Below are 25,255 nucleotides of genomic sequence, written 5' to 3' on the forward strand. Positions count from 1 at the left end.
ACTGTATCACTTTTGAAATTTTGAATGGTCATACCTTGTCACGGATGAACATATAAAAAGAATGTGTTTTTAGTTTATCGAAACATTTCCGCATGAACGTACCTGACATTTTCTTCGTGTATGATGAAATTGTGCAGTAATTGAAGTTAAAGTCAATATTTAATAAGATCATGTTTTACTGCAAATTTTAATTCATGCCACCACAAGATTCATAGTGCAATGAACAATTCCTTCAGGTTTTGCCGTATTCTTAGATTTGGGGATATTCATCTTAGTACCCTTAAGTTGTAAAAACTTCTTGAGTGTATTCATTTTTGACTTGCAGATTTCTAGTGTTACTGAGAGTTCCCCCCTGTGATTTTGATTTTCATAGTACCCGGTACACACATACCGGTTAATTCTCCTTAGACAGACCTTGACCTTTGACTCTGCATGACAGACAATGTTATTCTAGTGTTTTCGTTTATCTAGCATTTTTGAGTGCATGCAAATGACTCGTTTTTTTTTTTTTCAAATGGCTTACATTTTTGGTAATACTTATAATTATATAACTATTTTTAAATGGCTTACATTACGGTTATAACTGTATTAGTCCCTATACAGTGGTGTCGGAAGCAAATTGAAAGAAAAAGGGGGGGGCTAGACTTATCAAAAATATTGACAAGCAAAAAAAAAGAAGTCTTTGGTAATGGCTATGTTTAACTTTGCAAAAAATAGCTGAGCCATTAAAAAAAAGTAAGAAATCAAAAATCTTTTATCAATGATCGGCACTGGATAAGATAAGAGATAAGAAGACAATTTCTCTGCATGTAATGCACACATACATGTCTATTATGAAATCATCAAATTTGCATGATGTTAAAAAGCCACTCAATATAATGATATATAATTGTTTAATGAAGCTAACATTGCTTGCTTCTATTTTCAATGGAGACAAACAGTAAAATTATTATATATGGTTATCAGTAAAGTCATGCAGAAAATGAGAAAGGAGAGGTAACGAAGATTGCAGGCCTAGATAGAAAAGTTAAAAATTCTATCTGTCTTTGCATGGATTTCTTGTTCATTTCCATAAAGTAACCTATTCTTTAACTTTTTATATTGTAGTTAATGATCCTTAGGAAGTTTCTACCATTGAATTTTAATTCATTTTAAAAATTCCATTCAGCATTATGGTGTTTTTGAAGTGCATGGAAATTGCTCATTTCTGAAAACAGAAATACTTCATTTTTCATTTAATTAAAAGTATTTGTTGTATCTTGAACTTTCCCCCCTAAGTTGCATGGCTTTTTTCTTCTTCTTTATGTTGTGCATGATAGTTATTGTTTAGTTTTGAGATTTCCCAATATCAAGATGTTGGAAATTTGGAATTTGATCTGTAGATTCCAGAAAACCCCCCTCTTTTTAATTGATGAAAGTTTGAGATAGATTGTTTTCACACAATTTGTGTTTAAAATTCAAGTTCTAATTTATTTTGACAGCATCCGTTTATATTTGAGTAATTGCTGAACACTATGAAGTTTTTACAATTTGAGGTGGTAAATAAAAGTCCACATTTGCATAATATTTTCCTGGACTATTTAAGTTAGGGTAAGAGAATGAACTAAAGGTTAAGGAAGTCCCATTTCCAATAAAGTTTCTAACATCAAAATAAATAGGAACAGCAACCCTGTCTTCTGCACCATGTGTAAGAATTTGTGTTGCCATGGAAATTCACAACTCTTTTAAATACGATAAAATTACTTTGCAACACAAATTCTTAAACTGCTTCTTATAGATGTTTATTCAGCCTTTGGTGTATGTGTAGTGAGTCTATAAATCCTTTTTACTTTGCTTTTCAGCTCCATCTTCCGGATTTATCGGAAATTCCGCTTCTCTTTGCCAAAGTTCCCTGACTGGCCTCATTTTTGGACTGTTCACTGCATGCTTAGCAGTTTTCTAAAGCAGAAAAAAAACAAAAATGCAGAGTACAATTGCAGTGTCAGTTAGCAACTGATCATGATTATAGAGATTATCATTTCCAAATTTTCACATTTACGACCAGAAAGAAATGGACCGGTGCAGTTCATCAGAAAATTCGTTCCTTTTCTGATAATATGCAGCTAAACACTCAAAACGCATGAATAATCCTTGATATGAGATCGGCATGAAAATAACTATCCAGAAGTGAATCTTGATATCACAACCTAATTGTCTTGTATTGCTTTTTGTATATTAAGATCTACCATGTATAAGTAATGAGACTGCTACAAGTATGAAATTGTTGAATACTCATAACTGCTTACACATCAAAAAAAAAAAAAAAACTGGATCAGTTTTCATTGAGACAGTTTGAGGTACGGGTGGTTCACAGCACTATGAAATCCATTGAAATTCTGTTATCATTTGATGTTTTATTTTGCAACATGGAAATTATCTTTCACACCTTATTGTTACTCGTAACAGAAGGATTTTAACATTTTCATTGTCTGAGATATCAGTCCCTTTTTTGCCATACTGTCTGAAACATCTGTAGATAATTGTAAATTGTGTCTGAATTGTGTTAATGTCTTCAAAACTGATGTGTTCAAAGATGACAGTCACTTTGGTAAATTTTTAGCAAGTCAGAATTAATGAAAATATCAAATGACATGATAACTGAAATATTTACATGTAAATGCTGTGAACACTGAAATGCACGGTTATCACTGATCAAGTTGAACATTGGTTATTGTCCCTCTAACAAACTTGCAAGATTGATTATAATCTAATTGAAATAATTCAGACTTCAGTGGGATTCAATTGTGATGTCCATTTTACTGTTCTTGAAATACTGTATGTTATATGTACATGTATGTTTCAGATGTACACTAGATGTGTGTTGTATACGAGCATGTTTGTTGTGAGTATATCAGAATTTTTTTTTAGTTGGTTGTATGTACATAAAGGACTGGTATGTCTTATCATTATGAATACCTATATATAGCTTTGACATTTATGTGCAATATTCATACATATTGATTATGATTATGAAGATGTTGTGGAATATCAATCGTCTCCTCCATATACATTGTATCAAACATAAAGCTTTTAATGATAGACTACTTTATTTGTTGTAAGGTTGAGGAGGCATAAAGCTCTTGCCTTGTAGTTTTGAAATCTCTCCCAAGTAGAAGTCATACGGGGGAGAGATTTTGCTTCTTAGTGTTGAAATATTAGAGAATGTATGCATGCATCCTCCTGTGCTTATTATCAAATTTATTGTTCTAATGATAGATAATCAAAATAGGAAGGTTTTTTTTTTTGAGAATGATATACTTTGCATTTATATTACAGTGATAGCCAGTCTATATAGATAATATCTGTTAGAAGTAAAACATCATGTGGATTTTCCCCCCTAGAAATTTCACTGTTCCTTAATATCAAAGAGATAACTCATCCCAAAAAAATTGAAAAAAAATTTAAGGCAGGTTTGAATGAAAGAGTGACATATCAACATGTTTACATGATGTCCCTAAAATTGTTTAGAGGTCAATCCTTTAGTTCTACCCTTGATGTCTGTTAGTCAACAAAGGTGATAAGACATTCCAAATTCAGATTTAAGGATTAGCTTGGAGACCAGAAAGGAAATAAGATAATCTAGGGTCAAGCGCTGAAACCTAAAATAGAACACCCATGTCTGATTTTAGATGCGGCCAAGGGAGGCTATGTACTTACATTTTTAAAGAAGTTTTGCTCCTTTTTATATCATCTTTATTTTTAGACCTTTCAGGTAGAATCATTAATATTGGTGCTTGCTTTGTATTTTCTATAAATTTTTTTTAACTTTTGAAGTTAGGAACTTCATATTAGTTGTTTTTTTTCGTAAATATTTTCATCATTGCTGGAGCAATGCTTTCTTCTATCAGACTAGAATCAAAGTACACACGTACATGTATATAGATTATAGACTTAGTTCTACAGCTAGTATAGGCTATGTTGTGAAATTACCATTATTGAGCAAAAGTGTTTTTGTGTATCGCATATGTTTAAGTGGTTTTGCATAGGTGTTGATTTTGATTGTTTGTGAACTATACAGAGTGCAAGATTAATAAAATATTTGATGTATTAAGGTTGATTTGTTCCTAAAGTCTACAAAGATTTTTTTTACAATCTTATGTATGTTGTAATGAACGGTTTCATAAATTAGTCACTGGTGTTTTAAATGTATAAAAGATAATTTTAAAACAGCAAATAATCTTTGTAAATTTGAAAGTATTAGACAGTTCTCTAAATGTTCTGTGTATATGTGCTACATGATTTTACATTTGTTAATCTTTAATAATATTTTGCATTCTTGTTTTAATAAAAATGTATTGATTTAGAAAATACTGATAATGTTGCATGTGATTTTTTTTTCTGGTCTTTAAAACCACCTATTGCTATGACCTTGGACTTTTGACTTTTGACTTCGAGGGCTATACAAACAATTGGTCTTTTGACAAAACTGGAAAGGTAACATCTGAAATAAACACTGCCATTTTTTGTACCTGATGATGCCATATTGGGAGATAATGAAGAAATCACACATTTGGGATTTCACAAAGAATTTAATTTTCATTTCTTCTGATTTCAATACATGTATTAGAACTTTATAGAATATTAAATGAACTCTTAGAATATATTCTAAAGCTGTTAATGCAATTGAAAAAAATCGTCTAAATCTGATTAAACGAAAGTTGAAATCCTGATGATGTATAAAGCTTTGGTTAATTGCCTTGCTAGACATGCCAATTTAATGAAAATCTTTAAAGTGCAATTTCATCATACAACTTTTTTGTTTTTGATTAATTAAACTCATCGGTGTTAAAGTTCTCACTGTAGATTAGATTGTGTTGTTTTACTGAAATAACCTTAGTTATTTTATGTTAAAGTGTTTAGTAAAAAAAAAAAAAAGGCTTTCATGTTACATCTGCCAAGTTATTGTTCTAGATCAACCAATACAAACTACAGTTTCCAGTATAAAGAATTCTCGAGTCGAACCACAATCCTCAGGAGGTAGCGATCCATGTTTACTGCCATATTGCGTGCATGCCCATCCCCGCTGCTTGCCGAGTTTGAATCACGTGATTATCTGTCTCCCTAGCATTGAAATATTATGGCGCTGCGTCTCTTATTCTAGAGGGAAATTTGGCGTTTATTTTCCAAAAGAAATAAATCAAATATATTTCCACTTTTGTAAATGTTCCGCACATTAATATGTGTAATGCTTGATACTGCACCATCAATGCTTGGCTTGCCTTAGTCTTTGTATCTGAAACGGTACTTGCATAACTTCCGGAAAAAAAAAGATTCATCACAAGCAAATCCGGCTCTGAGCCTCAGAAATGTTGTTGAAATGATTTTAGTATTGCGTTATGTCTCTCTTTGCAGGACACTGATTGAATGCTTGCTTTGGGTTTAGTACAGAACTGTTCCTTGCCGAGAGGATTAAGTTCAGTTGTTGTTACATGTAATAAGGTTTGCATTGCAATCATGTACATCACTTCAACTGTATAAGTCGTACCATTTCATTTCATCATATTGTGGATTTAATTAACATTTTTCATAGATGAAAGGTAATGACACATACGCTTTTCCAATTAAAGATTCGCATCTTCGCATTCTTTGAAATACTGGATAATAACTAGACTGTTACGCCTTCTGTTAAAAACAATATACCGGTAGGCCAGAGACATGACAAAAAGCGCTATAAATATGAAAGCCTTTACACTGCATGTTATACTACTATATTTGATCACTTCCTATTTTTTATAATTAGTTTGCACTTTTTTTTTGTTGATCGAGATGACGACTGCATTTACTTCTACAAGTAATCTAAGTATATGTAACACTTTGCTAAGAAATTTTGAGCTTGTGTGTGTGTGTGTGTTTTATGAATCGAAGATAATTTGTTTTTATCCAATATTAAGGCATAGAATATTGCGTTCATCTGCAATTGTAAAACACTAGAGATGACGACTGGTTTTATTGAATAATTCATCCTGCGCTAGTCTCTTATTGGAAGAGATTTCCATCAAACATACAGGTCAAAATTGCAACGTTATGTAAAAGGCAGAAAAAGTCGATCCTAATTTACAATCTGTGCACTAGTAGTATATGCAGTCGTCCCATCCTTATTTACAATTTTCGTGTTTTGAAAAACAATTAGGCGCAATTATTAATAATTAATAACGCAATTTTTAAAGGTTTCAAATGCATATTCTTTTTTTACACACTTTAAGCGTTGGGTTTATATTTCTTGTCAATGGGGAAAATGTTGATCTATTGTACCAAGTTTCATCCGGGCGCCTTTTTTTTTGAGTTGTTGTATTGTATGTACAATGTATGTGTATGCCTGATACAGTTGTATTGTATGTACGATGTATGTGTATGCCTGATACAGTTGTATTTTGTACGATTTTTGTTTTTTCAGCACTTTTGTACTCCGTGGTATAGTTTAGAAGAAACTTGCATGACTTCGGTATAGTTTTGTTTGCTTATGATTGTTACTTTAAACGATTGCAGTTGCATTTTATTTTCTAATTTTTCAATTTAGAGTAAATTGCACGTGTTACTTTTTATTTTTTGATTTAAAACAAAAGTTTATTATTTATATCAATATGAAAGAGATATGATATTAATGGATAGAAAACTGTTAATTGTAACCGTTCTAGATGGAAGAAAAAAGTCTTGATTGAAATTAAACTAATTGTACAAAAAACTCTCATATAATGTTATTGAAAAATAAATAAATGTGATTATGATTTGGGGTCAATTGTACACCTTTACAACAGAGGGTGAGGACGGTATCTCTATTGGTGTTATCATCGCCATCCTGATCATCGCTTTCATCGTCCTCTTTATTGTGGTCGATGTGACGTGTTACTACAAGAAGAGGTTGGGCGTCATCATGTGCTTCAAACAGAGGTTCTGTAGCGGATCCAGCGCCGGAGCCGGGGGCGCCAAAGACGCCGAGAAAGGCGGGGACGAGTATGTTCTTTGATACAGTAGTCCAAGACACTTTGTAGAGTTGTTTAAGTCTCTGTTTAATTATTGATAAGTGATTTTTTTTTAATTCTTTATGGTAATACCAAACTGTGATAGGTAACATTTATAAGTATTAAGATGAAGAGCAGACATTTATATATAAATTTTTTTTTGTAAAACTACAATTAAAAAAATTGACCAATCAACGCAAGAAAACAATAACATATGGAGACGTAAGAGAAAGACACTGACTTGTCAACAATTTACAAGATTTTAAAATGCTACAAAGATGTACGTCAATTTGGTCTTTCTTTTTAATAAAAAATCATTTGCGTTTTTTTTAACAGCAAAAATAAAAAGCCTGACAAACAGAATGAAAAAGAGTAAGCCGCGTTTGCATGGTTTGCTCCCCTGATATACTAGTACTTTTTCAAAAAAAAAATCGTTTGCCTGTTAGTGTATTTATTAACAATTTGAGTATGCATAAGTTAAAACATAGGAATCCTTATTTATTAAAAATGAATTGCAATATGGAAAAAAAATAAATATCATCACTATTACTCAAGGTTATATTAGATTTAAATTTAGTTTGATATAAAGAAACAGTACCGTTAGTTTACAATTTTGAAGAATATTGTGCATGAGTACCAAATTATAACATTTCCAGGATTATTCTTATTTTCTGCTCATTAATTGAAGGCATGTACGTTTGATTAAAATGTTTGTCCTGGTCACGGGAATTTTTCAGCATCTTAAGTATCTTTTTGAAGCGATAAATTTTCATAAATAATGAATATTGAGTAATTAAATTTCATCTATACTTGTAAGAATTTTGAGGAAAAATGAAATTAATAATTCATTCCCTTTCTTAAATTTGTAAATTTATACTCTTACACTCTTTTTCTTGCAATTGAGTAACAGTTTTTACCTGAATGCCATAATGTCCACTCTGTTTTTTTTATAATTATGAAGTTCTCACTAAATCAGTTTATTCTTTAATTACATGTACATACATGTACTAGTGCAGACAGATACATCAATCCCCCGAAACAAAGATAAAAACAAAAATGATCAGAAGAAATAAACAACAACAAAAACACAACCAAAAAAAACCAAAAAAACCCCCCAATGCATGTCAAATAATGTGCATATTTTTGTTATGAAAATTTGTTATGGGTTGGACATTTCTTTTACTGAATTGGTTTTTTTTCAAGTTTTAGATTCCTGAAAATCTTATAAAACTATTTTGTGCACATGTTTCTCTTTTGTAACTCGTGTTCCTGTAATGTTTCTAGGGAGAATACCAAACCGTTACTGAAAACTGAGGAGGAAGAAAAGTAAGTACAGCACATGGACCTATATACTCAAAGACTTCCTGCCTGCACTGTAAGAGGACCTAGTAGGTTTATCAGACATCTTCCAGCCTGCAAATATAAGGGACTCTGTCATTAAACATTAATATCAATAAAATGCTCATTTATCTCAGATATTACTTCTTTTATCCGCAGTCGATACATTAGTTTACGACTTGCTGACATGAATTTTTCATTTAGATAACATGTAATAAGGTTTGGGTTTGATCACATGTCGCCCAGTACGATGTTGAGCAAATAAATGCATGATCAATAATAATAGAAACAGTCACGTTATCTTTGTGTGAGCACTAAACTGCACATCCATGCTGATATTGTGTAACGATTACCCAAATAAACGACCCATGTGCAGATTCCCTTGAAAATTCAATTTCATTAATTCACATAGTAAAGTTACCGAAAAGAGGCCTCGATCTGACCCCCCTCTCTTCTCCCCCCACCCTGGGAAAATTTAAACTTTCTGATCCGCGCATAGGACTAATGTTACAATGCAATGTAAAGCGAGGTAATTGGTTTCTACATGCGTATTTTGTGCATTGTTTTAGCCTACTGCAGTAGTATTATTTCTTATTATTTTGTTCAATTATTGTTACCAGAAATGGGAAAGAAGAATTGAAAGAAATGGAACCTGAAGAAAAGGAGAAAGATGCTGAAAAATCACCCACTGTGAGTTGAATCAATTCATAATATTGTGTTCACAATGTTTTGCAAAAGAGAACTTTACAACAATTTCAGGAAATCACGGTTATAGCAAAGCGCCAGGGAAAAGCAATTTTGATTCTATATACAAACGTTATTCGTTAATATATCTAGAAGTTTAAATTACATTTTTAGGATAAAGGGAATGAAACTGACTCCGGTGTAAGCGTAAAATAGCTAAAAATTGAAATTAAAAGCCTTTTTGCTGTAATCATGTATTACCGTATATAATTTTTTCTTATCTCAAATGCCAGCTATTTTTAACAGAAATAAGTTAAGCTACGTGATTTATCATTTTCAATTTATTATTTTCTCCGTATTTTAAATTCGGTAAAGAACCAAGCTAATAATAATTAACTATCCTGTATATTTAAAAGATTGAAAATGCAGAAGAGGCAAAGCCCGCCCCGGAATCTCCTAAGCAAGAAACACCGAAGGAGACCAAGCCCGAGGAGAAATCCCCGACATCCGAGGCCAAACCCGAGGCTCCAGCAGCTGAGAAAAAGGAAGCAAAATAAAGGATCTTATACAATGGGCGAATTCCAGTACATGCCAGTTATTTCCATTTTGTTCTAACACCCAGTTTCAAATAAGCCACGCCATGCATGAAACAAGTGCGTCTAACGTTTCTGGCAAGGTCTTCATATATTTTGGTAAACTGCCAAGAATTAAACAAATAATGATACTTACATTGTAGTTCATGATGCAGAGTCGATTGTACATAATTAAACTTTATTTTACCTGATATTAACCGTTGATAAAAAAAAAACACCCAGTTTTAAATGTAAAATATTAAAGTCCTTAGTGTATAGATAATGATATTATGATTATGTTAGAAGAGTTGTAGGTAAATTTGAAAAGAGGGGAAGAGATAGTTATATTTGTAGTAATAGTGTTTTACTTGTGACTTTGAATTTACTCAATATTGTTAAAAATCTGCTTTAAAGCTATTATAGAAGGATTTGTGAATGTTATGATGGTATTGTATGACAAATACTCAAGCTTAATACAAGCTTAGATAGATGTAATACTTAGACAGTTACCATTCTGAGATTTGCTGTATTAGGTAAGAGTTTCTGGTTGAAATCAGCGGTTGTTTAATTGTACTAAAAAAAAATTGTGTGTGTTCTTTGTGTAGTAGTCAAGCTTTCTCTATCCAAAATCATTATATGCCCAGTTAAACTGTGTTGTGAATCATTTTACCTCTGACGTCTATTGTGTTGTGAATGCAATATATATCATATACATGTGCACGTATACACAATCATTCACTACAAGATTATGTAACTATGTATGTTGCCCTTGTAGATTATGAAATCCATGAAAAGTGCCGTACGAGCAGTGTCGTTACTATAAATAGCCTCTATACCACGTGACAAGGCGTTTTCTCTCTAGCATAGTAGGTGTTCGAAAAGCTTTATCCGTATTGTGCATTGAGATAACCACTGAGAAAACCCGATTTAATAGAAAACTTATACATAATCTTAAAAAAGCAATACACTGCTTATACTGCGTATGAATTGTTGTATTATATTGTACATTTTCCATGGTTACGTGTAAATCATAGTATTTCGTAAGGTCTAGATATAGTTCTTGTGTATTGTGAATGTATGCAATCATAATTCAAATTCATTCCAGTTTCTGTGCTAAGTGATCACCAAGTATTTTACGTGTGTGTATAGTCAATGGCCAACGTCTATTCTTCGTAATATAATTATTTTTTTTTCCTGTCAGAGAAAGGTTACAAATAAAATGAAATGAGTATTTTGATATTTAAAAGAATAGATCAGTTATCTTTCAAAGTGTTTCATCGGTATTTTAATTATATGTGTATTTTTGTGACAGATTCAAATATTTTCATGAATAGTGATAGAAACTTCAAAATTGATGTGCCGTAAAATTGGTGTTTTAATAAATCGTAAACCTGTTCACTGTCATCAATATCTTTGCTATTCTCAATTTTTGTCTTAATATGCAATATTCGTTGAGTTTTGGTTTGGTTAATGTAAATCGAAAAACGGAGATGTTATGAAATGAGCCATGCGAAGCGTCAAAAAGACATTCATTAAAATTTCTAGAATTTTATCTTAAACTTTTATCTCAGAGAAAACTAAAGCAGTCTAGAAAATGTTTTGAAATTCTGAATGTTTACGTGTTGTTACTGCAGTTATTTTTATTGTTAAAACGAGAGACGTGTTATGAAATTATAGTTTTCTTATTCAGGGGATTTTTTTCAAATTCAGGTCATAAGGTTATTTGTTGCGTATTGGGATTTTTCCTACCTCGAGAAATTTCTTTGAAAACCATCATCTAACAATGGACCTTTCTTGTTGCTAGAGTAGAAACAGGAAAATGAATAGAAATATGAAAACACAACGTCTGAATGTATATTCGAATAAAATGGTGACAACAGATGGGAATGAATAACTCAAAGCAGCATAATTTACTGGTGAAATTTGCATAATATATTTTATCTTTTTACATCTTGTGTGAAGGTTTTATGCTGTCATTTTTATTTTGTATTTTGCTGAATAAATTGTGCCATACATGGAACTGGTTCCGTTGTCGTTGGCTTTTAAATCTTTTCTTTAGAAATGTACCAAAAAGTAAAGATCTGAATTGGTCTCTAAATGATTAATGGAGTAGAATGTAATTTTTACAGAATGCTTTTTGAAATAAAGCATTTTAAAATAGAGATGTAACCTTTGATAATTCTGTTATACATGTATGCAAAACAAAAAAAAAACCCTCAAACCTCATATATAATAAGGATAACTAAAAGTAAAACAGACCCGATTTATTTAGGCATTATGGGTAATCAACTGTTCACATCGAGGACTGTCGAGGGGGATTAAATACAATACTTGCCATGCTTCTGATGCTGTATGTGATCTACTTTTTCTGGATGTTGTGTGCAACATATATATTTTGGGAACGAGTGAAGAAGTCAGATATGTTGAAGCAGGGGCACTCCTTAATCCCCCATAACTCGAACGAACGCTTTATAGAGTTTTTAAGCGTTGCAAAGTAAGCTAGATAGACAAAGATTTCATACGATCTTTAAACGGTCGCACAACCGTCGCCATGATCGCAAAGTGATCTCCCAAAGATTTCCACAAGTCTTTGGATGCTTAAAACTGGTCATGCTTCATAGAGCGATGCTACCAGAATTTTCAATGGGAGTTGATGGGTAACAAATTGTTATTGCTCCACTCATTTGCTCGGCGTCTTGCTATGTCTGAATTTTTTTTTAAAAGTTGGTGCATTTGAATATATGCACAATTTCAATCATTCTTCAAAACTGTCTACTAACAAGAATGTCATAAATTCAACATTTGCAGAGGATTCTTAAACCTGTGTTGATTGCATGCAACAATGTACATGTATGTGTAGTAGGTACAACCAAGACCATCAGACCCCCCCCCCCCCCCCGACTCAGCGGAACCATAAAGGTTGATACCTAATTGGTCTGGGGACCCAAGCTTTTACTATGAATATAATCGTTTTTAACCTGATAATTAAATCCTTTTCGCTCCTTAGTTTGCAAACATTTGAAACCAGCATTAACGGCACTACAACCATTATTTTTGTAAGATTTTAAATTATTTATTTTTCAGAAAAAAGTAATGTTGAACATGTAAAAGAAAATGATTATACATACTGGTGCAACATATACATGTAAATGAACAATTAATATAAAATTGTTTCAATCTTTAAAAACCAATAACAGAAACGAGTTAACAAACTTAATACAAATGACTTTTTGGTTCATTCATGGATTTTTCAACAGCCACTAATCTATGCGAGTCTTTTTAACTACATCAGAAATTCAACATCCGAATTCAGAAGGTACCTAGAAACACAGAATGATTGCAGAGAGCATGAATTGTGAAAGACTGTAAAATGCTACAATGGTGACCTATACAATGAAATCAGTACATTTTACAAACCACACCACTTATAATTAATACAAACATTAATGAGTTGTAAGAGGACGAGAGGACAATATACATATGGTATTCAATTGATCGCAAGCAAATTAATTACAATACAACGGTACATAAACTTTCAACATATTATCATTAATATTTTGAATAAAATAATGCAAAAGGATGCCTTCACTCATTGAAGATTAACAACTAGAAGTCACATAACAAAAAATTAGTTGAAGAAATGTACATTCTTTTAATAGAAACAACAAAGAATTTTATCTTTGAAAATTGGAAAAAATGTCACTGCACTGCATTTTTAAAACACTTTGTTGTTGCAGTTTAAAAACAAATGAACGTAAGCAGAGAATATTGCAAAAGGTATGTCTTGATAAATCATCAGTGATTATTATATACTTTTCAGTTGTGTTTCAATTAAATGATTGTGTTAAAGTTCAGATCTAATTGTCTTAAAGAATGTGCAGACTACTTATACTGAAAATTCACACTGATACAGAAATGATTTCCTCAGCAGCTCACTGATTTACTTCTGTCTTGGGTACTGTGAATAGGGAGTACTCTGAAAGAGAGACAAAAAAAATGACATGGTTGTACACTATAAGTAGTATATCTACATAATTATCAATATAGTATACAAATTCTGTGGACAGTTATGAAAATTTAAAAAAAATTATAACCTTTCACCCACTCTTTTCTTGATTTTTATGAATGAACTAGCTATTGAAGTCAAATAATTTAATTAACAAGAGAGTACAAATGAATGATGAGAAAGTTTGTTTATAATCATATGCAGACAATATTGTACTTCTCACTGAAAACGAACATGATATGCAACAAGTACTAGATACTCTCAATTAATGGTGTATAAAGAAGTGGAGACTCAGTATGAACATTAATTGCCAAATGCAAGTTTTTGAAATATTGAAAGGAAACTTTACAAATACAATCAGAACAGATGGACGAAAGGGTAACCAGCATATCCAAAATTAAGACCATATACATGTATTACATTGAAAACTAATACATGTAACACTATTGAACATTATGTTCAATCTAAATTCACAAAACAAGAGAGATCAACTTTTGCCAATTCAGATGCGGAACTCTACCGATTTGCATTTAAAATTGGACATTTCTGTAATGAACGAATATAGGTGAATATCTTTGTATATTATGATTAGAACAGTGTATTGAAGATAAAAAACATTTTCTTTTATATTACACATTAAATATGTCCACATGTGTATAATTCTGAACAAATTCAATAATAGTCAATATTTACTAGTTTAATTGATCAACGATTATCCATTACAAACTGCTTAACCACTGCCTATATGTACCAACTCAGGGGAAAAAATATGACCATAGTAAATGTGTTCAAGTAATGTACTTTGTCAAAGTCCAGAAGTTAACATAATTATAATTCAAATTTGAAATCATGCATGCATGAAGTTACAAATGTATAAAGTGACTTAGAAGTCCAAGGGACCGGATGCAACTTATTGATATATTTTGTTATACAACATTACAAATGTCATATATGCACAATGTCACTATAATAAATAATTACTTACTTACTTACTACTTACTATAGCTTCTTGGTCTGACTCTTTAGCTATTAAGAATCAAATAATGTTTTCATGCTAACTGATTCCCCTAGAGTGTTATCAACTTTCACCAAATTATATTCCCAGAAATGGTCACATTTTAAAGATATAGATATAAAAGTAATATTGCATTCAGTTTATCTTCAGAATCTCAAATGCAATGGATATATTTGGAAGCAAGTTTGAAGTCTTTTGACCGTGTGTTTATCTCTTAATTTATCAATTCATAACATAATCTTCTCTCCAATTTCAAATATTCTTCATATTATCAATAAACCTTAAAAAATTCTCAAATGCACAACAAAGGGACAAAACGTTAGCCTTACTGAAGGCTAACAAGCCATGCTTAAAAAACCAACATGTCTTTGTCTGAATTAAATAATGTTAACGGAAAGTCCTTAATTATTCTTATTTGGAGAAAAAGTATACTAATAAAAGCTGAATTCTTACTGCTAAGTACACGCCAAACTTGGCATGCTCATCGGTATTGGAGCAGGCCAGCGCTGGCTTCAGGGACCCATCCGCCAGAACCCCAACACACTTTCCTCTCTCAGACATAGATTCCAAGCACACAAAGTTTTGCCCTTTCAACACCAGCTGAAACTTGGTCTCAATTCCAAGGGGGGCTCCCTGTGGCTAAAAATAAAAGGGAATGAATGATGTTAATAAAGAATTGTCCAATGCTTTCTTTAAAACAATAATTTTTTTTTAATGTTTCATGCAGGCATGAAGGTAGTACAAACATCTTAACATTTACATGCAACCGAACATGACCATATTGAGTAGAAATACATGTTGAAAATGTTTAATTATTGATTTTATTATCTTAATTCCCTTTGAACATGCAATGATCCTGCACCAACACGAAGTCATTTATTTTCCTGACCTTGACTTATATTAAAGGTCACCAAGTACAAGACTTATTGGGAAAGTTATCAAAGATCAAAAGAAAGATGGCCGAGAAAACTGTAACACTTAATTGATTTAACATATGCCAATCAATGTGTACATAAATTTTTAAGACTAAAATCACATAAAAATGATGCAGCCCTCACCTTATGAATGACCATAGTTTGACCTTTCACTATGGCTAGATAGTTGAAGTTGTTGTGGAGACGAACTTGATTACTTCCCTCATTGATCACAGTCCATAAAGCTGAATAAAAAAATCAACAAATAAATCACTTAATGATTCAAGTTATACAAGCAGTAAACATTCTACAGATGTTTTAATTCAGTCTTCATTGTACTACATACTTGTTAATTAATATATAATTAAAAATTTCCAGTCTTTTGCAAAGTTTATAGAACCACTAACCCACCAGCCTAAAGTATTCTGAATAAATCTTTTGAAATTTCTCCTTAAAAATCAACCATATTACAAATGTTTAAAATAAAATTCACAGATCATTCCATTCTTCAGGTAGAATTCTGGAACTGCTGGCTTTATATTATTTAAAAGCATCTTACAATTCTGCTGCCTGACTTTGTAAATGCTTCATTTTTTCTTCTCAATGAATTAATTAAGACTGATTTGCATATACATTATGTACCAACATGCGCAGATTGGGGGGGGGGGGGTCAGGTGGGTCCAGATACATTATAAAATTACCAAAAAAATGCCTCAGATCCCCCCCTCCCAAAAAAAAAACCTCAAATAACAAATAACTATTGGACCCCCCCTGGAAAAATTTTCTGGATCTGCGCATGTACCGTTTTGTGTCTAATGCACCATTATGTGTCTAATGCATCATACAGCAAATTCATGTTTACCATTGAAGACTTGTTGTCCCAAGTTTCCTGTTCCATCCACTACTAGCTGGCCGCTTTGTGACTGTACGATCTGCAGACAACGCCCGCTTGCTTTGGACACAAGCTGTACCTGGTTTCCAGTCACAAAATTCTCCTAAAAAATTTGATGTACAGTTTTACGATAAGTTTATCAAAATTGAGGGTATAGTTTAAATAGATTCACCTTCTGCAAGTGGATTGAATGAAAACTGACTATGAAATTGCAATACACAGAGTCAGAAAAATTCTAAGACATTTTCATGCTTAATTGTTCGGTTTTTTTTTTCCAGATTTTTTTTAAATTATGATGATAAATAAACTTCATTCTGATAACCACATATAAACAGTATAATTCTACAATTCTTAATTAGAAATTATTACAGGTAACCATTGATACTGAATTATATTAAATCCAAAAAAACACATTTATAACCTGCAGTTTCTAATTAATTCTGAAAACCATAACACAAAGAAGTATGGAACCAAGAATTCCCCGCAACTATAGAACTAAAAAGCAAGACATACTGGTATGAATTAATGTACATGTATCTAAAATTTTGTTGGTGTACCATTTGGTTTATTCCATTAAAAAGAATAGCATTTAGGTTGACAAAAACAATTGAAATGTAATGGAAAAGACAAAATACTCAATAATTGAGAGAGAGAGAGAGAGAGAGAGAGAAAGAGAGAGAGAGTGAGTCAGACAGGTTACTGGGTAAATAAAGGGGTAGAATTAGACACAGATAATTTTGCATCTTCTCTTGCTGACTTTAAGGGTAGCATTTAATAAAGGAGATTTGGTGCATTTTGTCAGGGGCAGAGTTGAACACTGGTGATTTGGCACATATTGTCTCGGTAACTTAATTTAAAGGGTAGAATTGAAACAGATAATTTTGCATCTTTTGTGTCTGACTTTATGGGTATAATGGGTAAGAGTTATGTATAGGAGATTTGGTTGCTGACTTAAGGGTAGAGCATTACTTACATGTAAATTTTAATTAAACAGACAGCTTGCTCATATTTCTAAGACTTCATAAATGAAAGATTGGCCAGAATGTCATTATCAAATTGCTGTTGTCCATTGAATGAAATCAGGCCTGATATGATGAATCTGATGAAAATCTTAATTACCATAACTGGGCCGTAATTGTGTTGGTTGTACTCTGATCTTATCATGTTTCCTGCGGCATCTAGTTCCTTCTGTACAGAGCGACCAAATTTGTTCAGGTCTTTTGTTAATGATCCAAGTATGCCATGCTGCAAGATTTAAACCAAAAAAATATACATACATGTATTTTCATATGTAAAAATCAAACTTTGAAAGAAATGTATCAATCAATCTTTTAGACTTTTCAAAATAAAGTCAAACTCTGAGATAATGGAGGATTTCAGACATATAAGGTATAATTTAAATACATTCATAATTAAAATATTGGGACTGTCTATTCACAATATAATATGCATGGCATTTAGTAAGAGACATGTATTGATGAATACTTCAATTGTTCTTTTAAGTGGAATATGGAGATTATTTAGGATTAATTGACATGGTAGAAGAGTTTAGTTCATGGACATATATACTCACGTTTGTTCTGGGTGGAGGTGGTGCTTGTTGGACTATGACTGTTGTCTAGAGAAGGAGAAAAAAGATTATAATTATAGGATTATGTACATATAATGTATGAAAACAATTGTAAGTTTCTAATCAATGTAGGATTCATGATGATAAGTTCATAAATCAAAATATATGATTATCAGATTATTATATTGAATCACTTCATTGAAGAAAAAACAATCTCATTAAATTGCATATGGTAAATGATCTACATTTAGAGATATTTAAGGAAGACAACTGTTATCATAAGGATTATATGTTTATTTCCATTCTCTTCCCCATTTCCATGCATAGACTACTGACTTTCAAGAGGTCATTTTAATTTTCAAAAGATAAAATCATTAATCTTGTGTTCTGCATGAATATATTTCTCACAGCACCATGGTATGTACATGTAGTTTATGAGTTATTGGTACATGTACTGTACTTACCCCTGCCATTGGGTAATGGTAGGGGGGTGGGGCTCCTTGGTAGGGAGGGGGTGGTCCACCTGGATACTTTGCTGCCATATTTTTCTGAAGATGATCAATTAAGCTACACGTATTATATAATACAATGCATAAAAAATGATATATCAGAATGAACTGGGGGTTGTAATGTGAATTATGCAGCTACGTAATCTTGCATTGAAAAATTCATTCTACAAAATGTACTTGTAATCAAAATTATAGATCTTTCATTTAGCTCTTTACTGAATTATTCATAAATTGCTCATGAGATATAAAAAGACAAATCAAACTTGGATTAAGATGAAAAGTCTAATATTAATGAGATTGTAAAATTTTTGAATCATTATCCTTGCTAACATTTCTTTGTTAGTTATATCAGCATAAATAAAAAAAAAAAAATGCAGCTGTAACATACAAAAAAATTTGTGTTATATTATTCAACTCATTGTGTATGCGTCACTCAAATTCTAAATGAATTAACTCAAATGAAACAGGAATCATCATCTTCAACATGTCTATCCTATATCTATTTACAATAATACATCCTACCAGTCACAAGTACATGAGGATGAATTATTGATAAATTGCGTCATAATATATGTACCGGGGGTATGCAATATTTGAAGAATAGAAAATAAAGGACTATAAAACTGACGCCTTCTTTTACAACATGTTGAATTTTCAGCAAACTAGAACTTTGGAAAACAAGAGTAAAGATTCAATTTGACAAAACACATTTATCCTCCCCAAAAAATCTAAATTAATTATCTTCTTTTATTGTATGGTACATACATGTAACTTTTACAGACTGTGGTCTAATTTTAATCGTCTCTGGCTGTAAATTTAATTTGTTCAATATCAAAATTCACATTTGATTGCTAAATATCTTTATACTGAACTTAATTCTAAAGCCTTCATTTCATTGAACTGCCTAGCTATAAATTCTTCCCAAATATCAGAAAATAAGTTATACCTGTAAAATACCCCCAGTTCACAATATGTTATACCAGCTGTTAATCGATATGTACAAGTTGTAGACTCTTATCATAAATTAATTATATTTGCATAATTTTCTCATTCAATTACTACAGTGCTTATAGGCCTAAATAGTAAATACACACAATATTACAGCGTTTTATATAGTTTAAAACAAGTGTTTTTATTTCTGTTTCATTTGATTTGTACCACAATTGTTATAAATATTTATTATATGACAGTGTTAACTATTAAATATAATTATGTAATAAGGAGAGGACTACCTAAGTTTAAAAAATTGTGTCCAATCTTTTGACACCTTTATAGTCAATAAATGATGTTCAATATCATTCTATTCATAAAGAATTGAACTGTGGAATATGTAAAGAGAAACCAGCAAATTCCATGTAATTAACAACCCATGCTTTATATGCCAAAATGAAAACATTTTTTAAAACAGAATAAGTAATATTACCTTCTTACCTATAGCCAGTCAGTTATGACGATTACAGCAGTTGTGAAAACAGATTTTATGGTTCGACCAATTCAGCCTATTGTTTACATTCACGAAACTTCCGTCATAGTCACGTTACTTGGGTTTGACTAATCAACGGAAATTGCAAGTATGTCCATGATATTCTAAGGAAATGTATTAAAACGACATTCTTCAACGCTGTATGGTTTTGAGTTATGTTAGATCTCATATATATTATATAAATAAATTATATAACTTAAGATAAATATCTGTAAAATGATCACTGATAATGTTTATATCATTCATGTCGATGTCAGAGAGACCCATGGGCCACATTGCTCGTTTGAGTAATCTATGAAAATATGTAGATTTTTCTGTTATAAAATTTATTTTCTGTATTTCACTTCAAATGTCCATTGAGTTCAGACGCTGACTCCGGTTGGATGAATGGGTTATGACAAAAGTTTGAGTTTTTATTACATATGAGAAAGATTTACAATAATTTTTTTAGTTTTAATCCGAATTATTGGACTTATTTCTGAATTCTGACGAATTAAGAGCCTGCGTTTTACAAAAGAAGTTACGACTTTCGACCTAATGAACGGATGCTAATTGATAACAAACTAATCAGATTTTCTATTTACTGAGTTCCATTAAAATGTAATTATAGAAATTATAGAAATCAAAATAGTTGCGAATTAACGGTGTTATATACATTTTGTTTATTAAAGATCAGTCCATGAGACTATAAAGATATTCACGACTTTGTCGTAAGTTCTTTTGTAAAACGCAGCAAATTAATAAAGAAGAGAACCACCTCCCCGGGGGTAGACCTCAGTATGGGGTTGTTTATTCTCATCTTGATAGAAAATTCTTTTTATCCATCAACACAACGTATCCATTTTAGAAATCTAAAAAAAAATAACGTAAAATAAACGATTTTAAATTGATAAAGCCTTTTGCCAGTAAATACATGCTATACAAATGGTTAATTTTCTGATAAATTTAGATTTATTAAATTGGGATATATGTAGTTTATATGACTTAAAAATGTATGAATAGAAGAGAGCTGAATCAAATACTGCAAATCACGCTATTATCCATGGTGACACACAAATAAAGGACCGAGCGCCAACAGTGACGGAAATAGTGACATCACACTAGCATCTATCCACACAGTTCTGATACAGCTTACACAAATGCAAACACAGATGAATGCTAAACTCACAAATAGGAAAACTTTTTACTAGTATAATATGTGACCGTTTAAACACCTTTGCTAACGAAATACACTTAATCAACGAAGCGCAAACAGGTTTCCGAAAGGGTTATTGTACATCAGATAATTTATTTGTTATTGATTTTCTTTGTAAGTATGCACTAAACAATAAGAGGAAACTATTCTGTGCTTTCATTGATTCTAAGCAAGCTTTTGATACAGTTTGGCGAGATGGACTATGGGCGAAAGTTCTTAAAAGTGGGATAGATGGAAAATGTTTGAGATTTATTATTAACATGTACAAGGGTATTAAATCAAAGGTGAAAATTGATCAACATTTATCAGATTTTTTATGTGTAACATAGGTGTAAGACAAGGAGAAAATTTGTCACCATTTCTATTTCTCTTTTTATTAACGATTTGGAAGATTATTTATTACGAAACCAGATAGAGGGTTTTACTTGTCCTTCTCCTCAAATACAGGATGATTTATTTGCTATGTTGAAACTCTGTCTACTTTTTTATGCCGATGACACTGTCTTTATATCTGAATCTTCGCCTGATTTACAAAAGTCATTAGATGCGTTTGCAAATTATTGTGATATATGGAAACTTAATGTCAATATAGCCAAAACAAAGATCCTCATTTTTTCAAAAGGTGCAATGTCAAAGCGTAAATTTTTGTATAAAGGAGTACATGTAACTATTGAAAACGTAAAATCATTCTGCTATTCGGGTATTGTTTTATCAAGAAGTGGAAAATTTAATAATGCTAAAAAGCATTTAGTAGAACAAGCGTCAAAGGCATTATATGGTGTTTTACGAAAATTACGTTATTTTAGCCTACCAATTAATTGTCAGTTAGACCTATTTGACAAGGTCATTAACCCAATTTTACTTTACTCGTGCGAAGTGTGGGGTTACGAAAATTTAGATATTATTGAAAAGGTACATTTAAAATTTTTGACATTTATTCTTAATCTTAAATCTAGTACTCCAAATTGTATGGTGTATGGAGAAACTGGAAGGTACCCATTGTCACTCTTTGTTAAAATTAAAATGATAATGTACTGGGCAAAAGTTTTGACAGCCCACGATTGTAAACTCACTAATGTAATCTATTGTTATTTTTATAGATGTTACAAAATGGATCTTTTATACATCCATAGATAAAATGTATACATGATATACTCAACTCGTGCGGGTTGTCTTATATATGGGAAAATCAAACAATATGTAGTTATAACTGGCTTAAGTCAATAGTTAAAGAAATATTACAAAATCAATTTGTACAAGATTGGAGAAGTATATAGTAGATAACTCACCAAAATGTATTAACTATAGAATTTTTAAAACAAATCTCAATTTAGAAAAGTACTTGCTGATTTTACCTACAGATCTACGGACCACGTTAACAAAATTACGAACATGTAATCATCGATTCCCCATTGAAACAGGTAGATGGCATAATATTGAAAAACATTTAAGAAAATGTACAATGTGTGATTGTAATAGTTTTGGGGATGAATTTCATTATATTTTAGAATGTACACATTTTGTAAACGACAGAAAAATGTTTTTACCCAAGAGATATTATGAAAAACCCAAATATTATAAAATTTAACGAGCTCATGAATACTTTTAATGTAGAAAAACTAAAAAACTTGTCAATATTTATTAAAAAAATGTTCAAAGTCTGTTCTTCCAGAAACCAACTTTAACAACCTGTTGTATTGTGATTTTAACCTTTTTTTGTCATTATTACTCCTACTGTACATGTGATCCTTGACTGTGTTCGTGTACATTTGTATATACTGATTTTGAACCTCAAATACCAGTGAACTGGTCTTGAGCGAATAAAAAAATGAAATTGAATTGGGGGTCTAAATGGATTGGGGGGGAAGGGAGGTTACCTCAAGCATCTTGTAACGACTAATTGGTCCTGTTGGTCCGCGGGACAGTTATCACAATTCAGACAGTCTACAGAAAAATATGTTTTATGTATACTTAACTAAAGTTTTCATCTGTAAAAGTTTACGAATGCTAATTTAAATTTTTCTGTTTCTAAATAAACGTTAACGAAAAAAATTTAATTTGCTGATAAATGTCGATCTATAATTAACATTCGTTGACAATAATTAAGAGTTGTTAATCCCAATTTACAATCGTAAACCTCTGATCGTAAACGATAGTTAACGATTCGTTAACTATAGTTTTCATCCGGAAAACTATATTCAATAGTTGTAAACCAAAATTAACAAATGATAATCTCAATTCATCTGTCCGTACAATAGATTTTGCTGATAAATATAGATTCACATCTGTAAACTATAAATTAAATTTGTGAGACTTGTGAATCATAGTTTCACAAATGTGAAACTATATTTACCAGATTAACTATGTTCTGCATTCGCAAATATGTAATCGGCGTTAAGTATATGATCAAGAATATGTTAACAAGTATTGGGCTAATGAACTTATGGGAAAACCAATTTTTTGAAAAGCCAGAAATTATTTTAACGATCGCCAAGCAACGTATTTTTGATAATTTTAAACAGTCTTTACTAGCTGACATAAATGCCTCTTCCAAATGTACAATCTATAGATATCTAGTTGATCATTGTACCTTGCAGTCATATCTAACAAAAAGAATTCCTTTACAATATAAGAAACTTATATGTAAATTAAGATTATCATCCCATTGTCTTACCATCGAAACTGGCAGATATAACAATGTTCCATTACAAAGACGTTTATGTCCTCTATGTACTTTAGATATAGAAGATGAATATCATTTTATATTGAAATGTCCCTATTACTGTAACTTAAGAGAAAAATTCCTTAAGAAGTTTTATTATATTAAACCCTCTGTCTTTAAATTAATTCTATTATTGTCAACACAAAATGTAAAGGATTTGTGCAATTTAGGTAAATATATTAAGAATGCTTTTGTAATCAGAAAACTTCATGTATAAACTTGCCTTTTTCAAGTGACCAGTATATGTATTATAACATGTGTATATTAATTGTATATGTCTATGAGCTGTACAGCTGTTGACTAATAAACAAAAGTATAGTTTACTCTCTGATCGCGGTAAATTTGGTTAACAGATGTGAAACAGATTAACGTCGTTAACTATAGTTTTCTGTCCGTAAACTGCAGTTTACAACCGATGAACCTAGTTTATCAACTGTGAAACTATGTTTAGCTAATTTTCGTGATTTTGGTGGTGACAACAATGCGGCTCCTTTTGACCCATGTTCAAGGATTGAACAAAGAATTAAACAATAATATATGACAATATATATGCTTTATTTGGTGGTTTATGGGGATATGAAGGTAGCAAGCATTGTAGAAAAGAAGATGGACAGTGGATATACATATTGAACCTAGTATGCTATTCGTTGAAGCAACTATTGACATATTGTGCATGGTTCATTAATTCGCAAGAAAACTTTTCTGACTCACAACAGTGTCTCTCCTTTCAAATGAGCGTAGTTCTTCTTATGAACAAAGCTGAGTTTTCTTTACCATTAGGTTTACATGTTTATACACCTTGCCAAGTTTAATCAAAATTGGCCCATGGCTTCCGGAGAAAATAATAACACTGAGCAAGTTTACAACAACGACCATAGACGGACAAAATGCATGCTTATCTGAGATTTTCTTTTTTATTAGAATTTTGAATGCATCATAGTCTTTTATATACATTTGTGGAATAGTTTGGGTTTAAGGATTTGAAATTGCTTCAGAAAAGGAAATGAATTAAACGCATGAATTATAAGATAAATATACCAACTGCTGAACTATATGAACAAATGAATTTTGAAAGTTAAAATAATTATACATTTGAAGCTAGTACAATAATATACATATATACTATACATGCCGCTGAAATTTCACATTTCCTCATTGTAAGACTCGCAATAATTTTTCTCATTATGAAATTGGCATCTTGTTTATTTGAGAGTATTGCAATATGTTTTGCTTAAAAATTACAATGTATATATAATATATCATAAGATGTTTGTTGCTATGATCCTTTGAACGGTTCTGTAAATGAAAGTTTACTTCTAACCTAAGATCATATAGTGTGTGACAACGTGTCAAAGTT

At 31.3% G+C, this 25,255-nt stretch overlaps 2 protein-coding genes across 14 annotated transcripts in view; one reads left to right on the forward strand and one right to left on the reverse strand.

The window, feature by feature from the left end:
* Positions 1-9,857, forward strand: part of LOC105326551 (neural cell adhesion molecule 2) — a 37,032-nt gene extending 27,175 nt beyond the window's left edge. For 3 of the 8 annotated variants that reach the window (XM_011426668.4, XM_011426670.4, XM_011426669.4), the window contains 6 exons: positions 4,951-5,016; positions 6,795-6,990; positions 7,335-7,370; positions 8,283-8,324; positions 8,957-9,026; positions 9,437-9,857. In XM_011426668.4, coding sequence (XP_011424970.3) covers positions 4,951-5,016; positions 6,795-6,990; positions 7,335-7,370; positions 8,283-8,324; positions 8,957-9,026; positions 9,437-9,577 — 551 coding nt within the window. In that variant the 3' untranslated portion in view covers positions 9,578-9,857. Of the gene's footprint in view, positions 1-1,841; positions 2,334-4,950; positions 5,017-6,794; positions 6,991-7,334; positions 7,371-8,282; positions 8,325-8,956; positions 9,027-9,436 lie in introns of those variants that run through there. The other 5 variants (XM_011426671.4, XM_011426672.4, XM_011426673.4 and 2 more) reach the window with 4 other exon arrangements.
* A 2,783-nt stretch (positions 9,858-12,640) lies between these two features.
* On the reverse strand, positions 12,641-20,076 carry LOC105326553 (uncharacterized). 6 transcript variants are annotated; one of them, XM_034446237.2, is made up of 9 exons: positions 19,922-20,071; positions 18,454-18,537; positions 17,993-18,037; positions 17,539-17,664; positions 16,390-16,522; positions 15,672-15,772; positions 15,067-15,252; positions 14,599-14,624; positions 12,641-13,568 (listed from the first exon to the last, which is right to left on the reverse strand). In XM_034446237.2, coding segments are annotated over exons 2-9 (696 nt in total). In that variant the 5' UTR covers positions 18,532-18,537; positions 19,922-20,071; the 3' UTR covers positions 12,641-13,567. The 6 variants fall into 6 exon arrangements, with proteins under 6 accessions (XP_034302128.2, XP_034302130.2, XP_034302129.2 ...); XM_034446239.2 differs by having other exon boundaries at positions 14,592-14,624; XM_034446238.2 differs by having other exon boundaries at positions 14,588-14,624.
* Between the last annotated feature and the right edge of the window lie 5,179 nt (positions 20,077-25,255).

The sequence above is a fragment of the Magallana gigas genome, chromosome 2, assembly GCF_963853765.1.
Source record: "Magallana gigas chromosome 2, xbMagGiga1.1, whole genome shotgun sequence".
Lineage (NCBI taxonomy): Eukaryota > Metazoa > Mollusca > Bivalvia > Ostreida > Ostreidae > Magallana > Magallana gigas.

Coding starts and splice junctions, on each gene's coding strand:
- LOC105326553 (XM_034446236.2), bottom strand. CDS start 18,531: ATGGCAGCAAAGTATCCAGGTGGACCACCCCCTCCCTACCAAGGAGCC. Junction 18,038..18,453: donor ACCATTACCCAATGGCAGGG/GTAAGTACAGTA, acceptor CTCCTTCTCTAG/ACAACAGTCATAGTCCAACA. Junction 17,665..17,992: donor CACCTCCACCCAGAACAAAC/GTGAGTATATAT, acceptor TAAATCTTGCAG/CATGGCATACTTGGATCATT.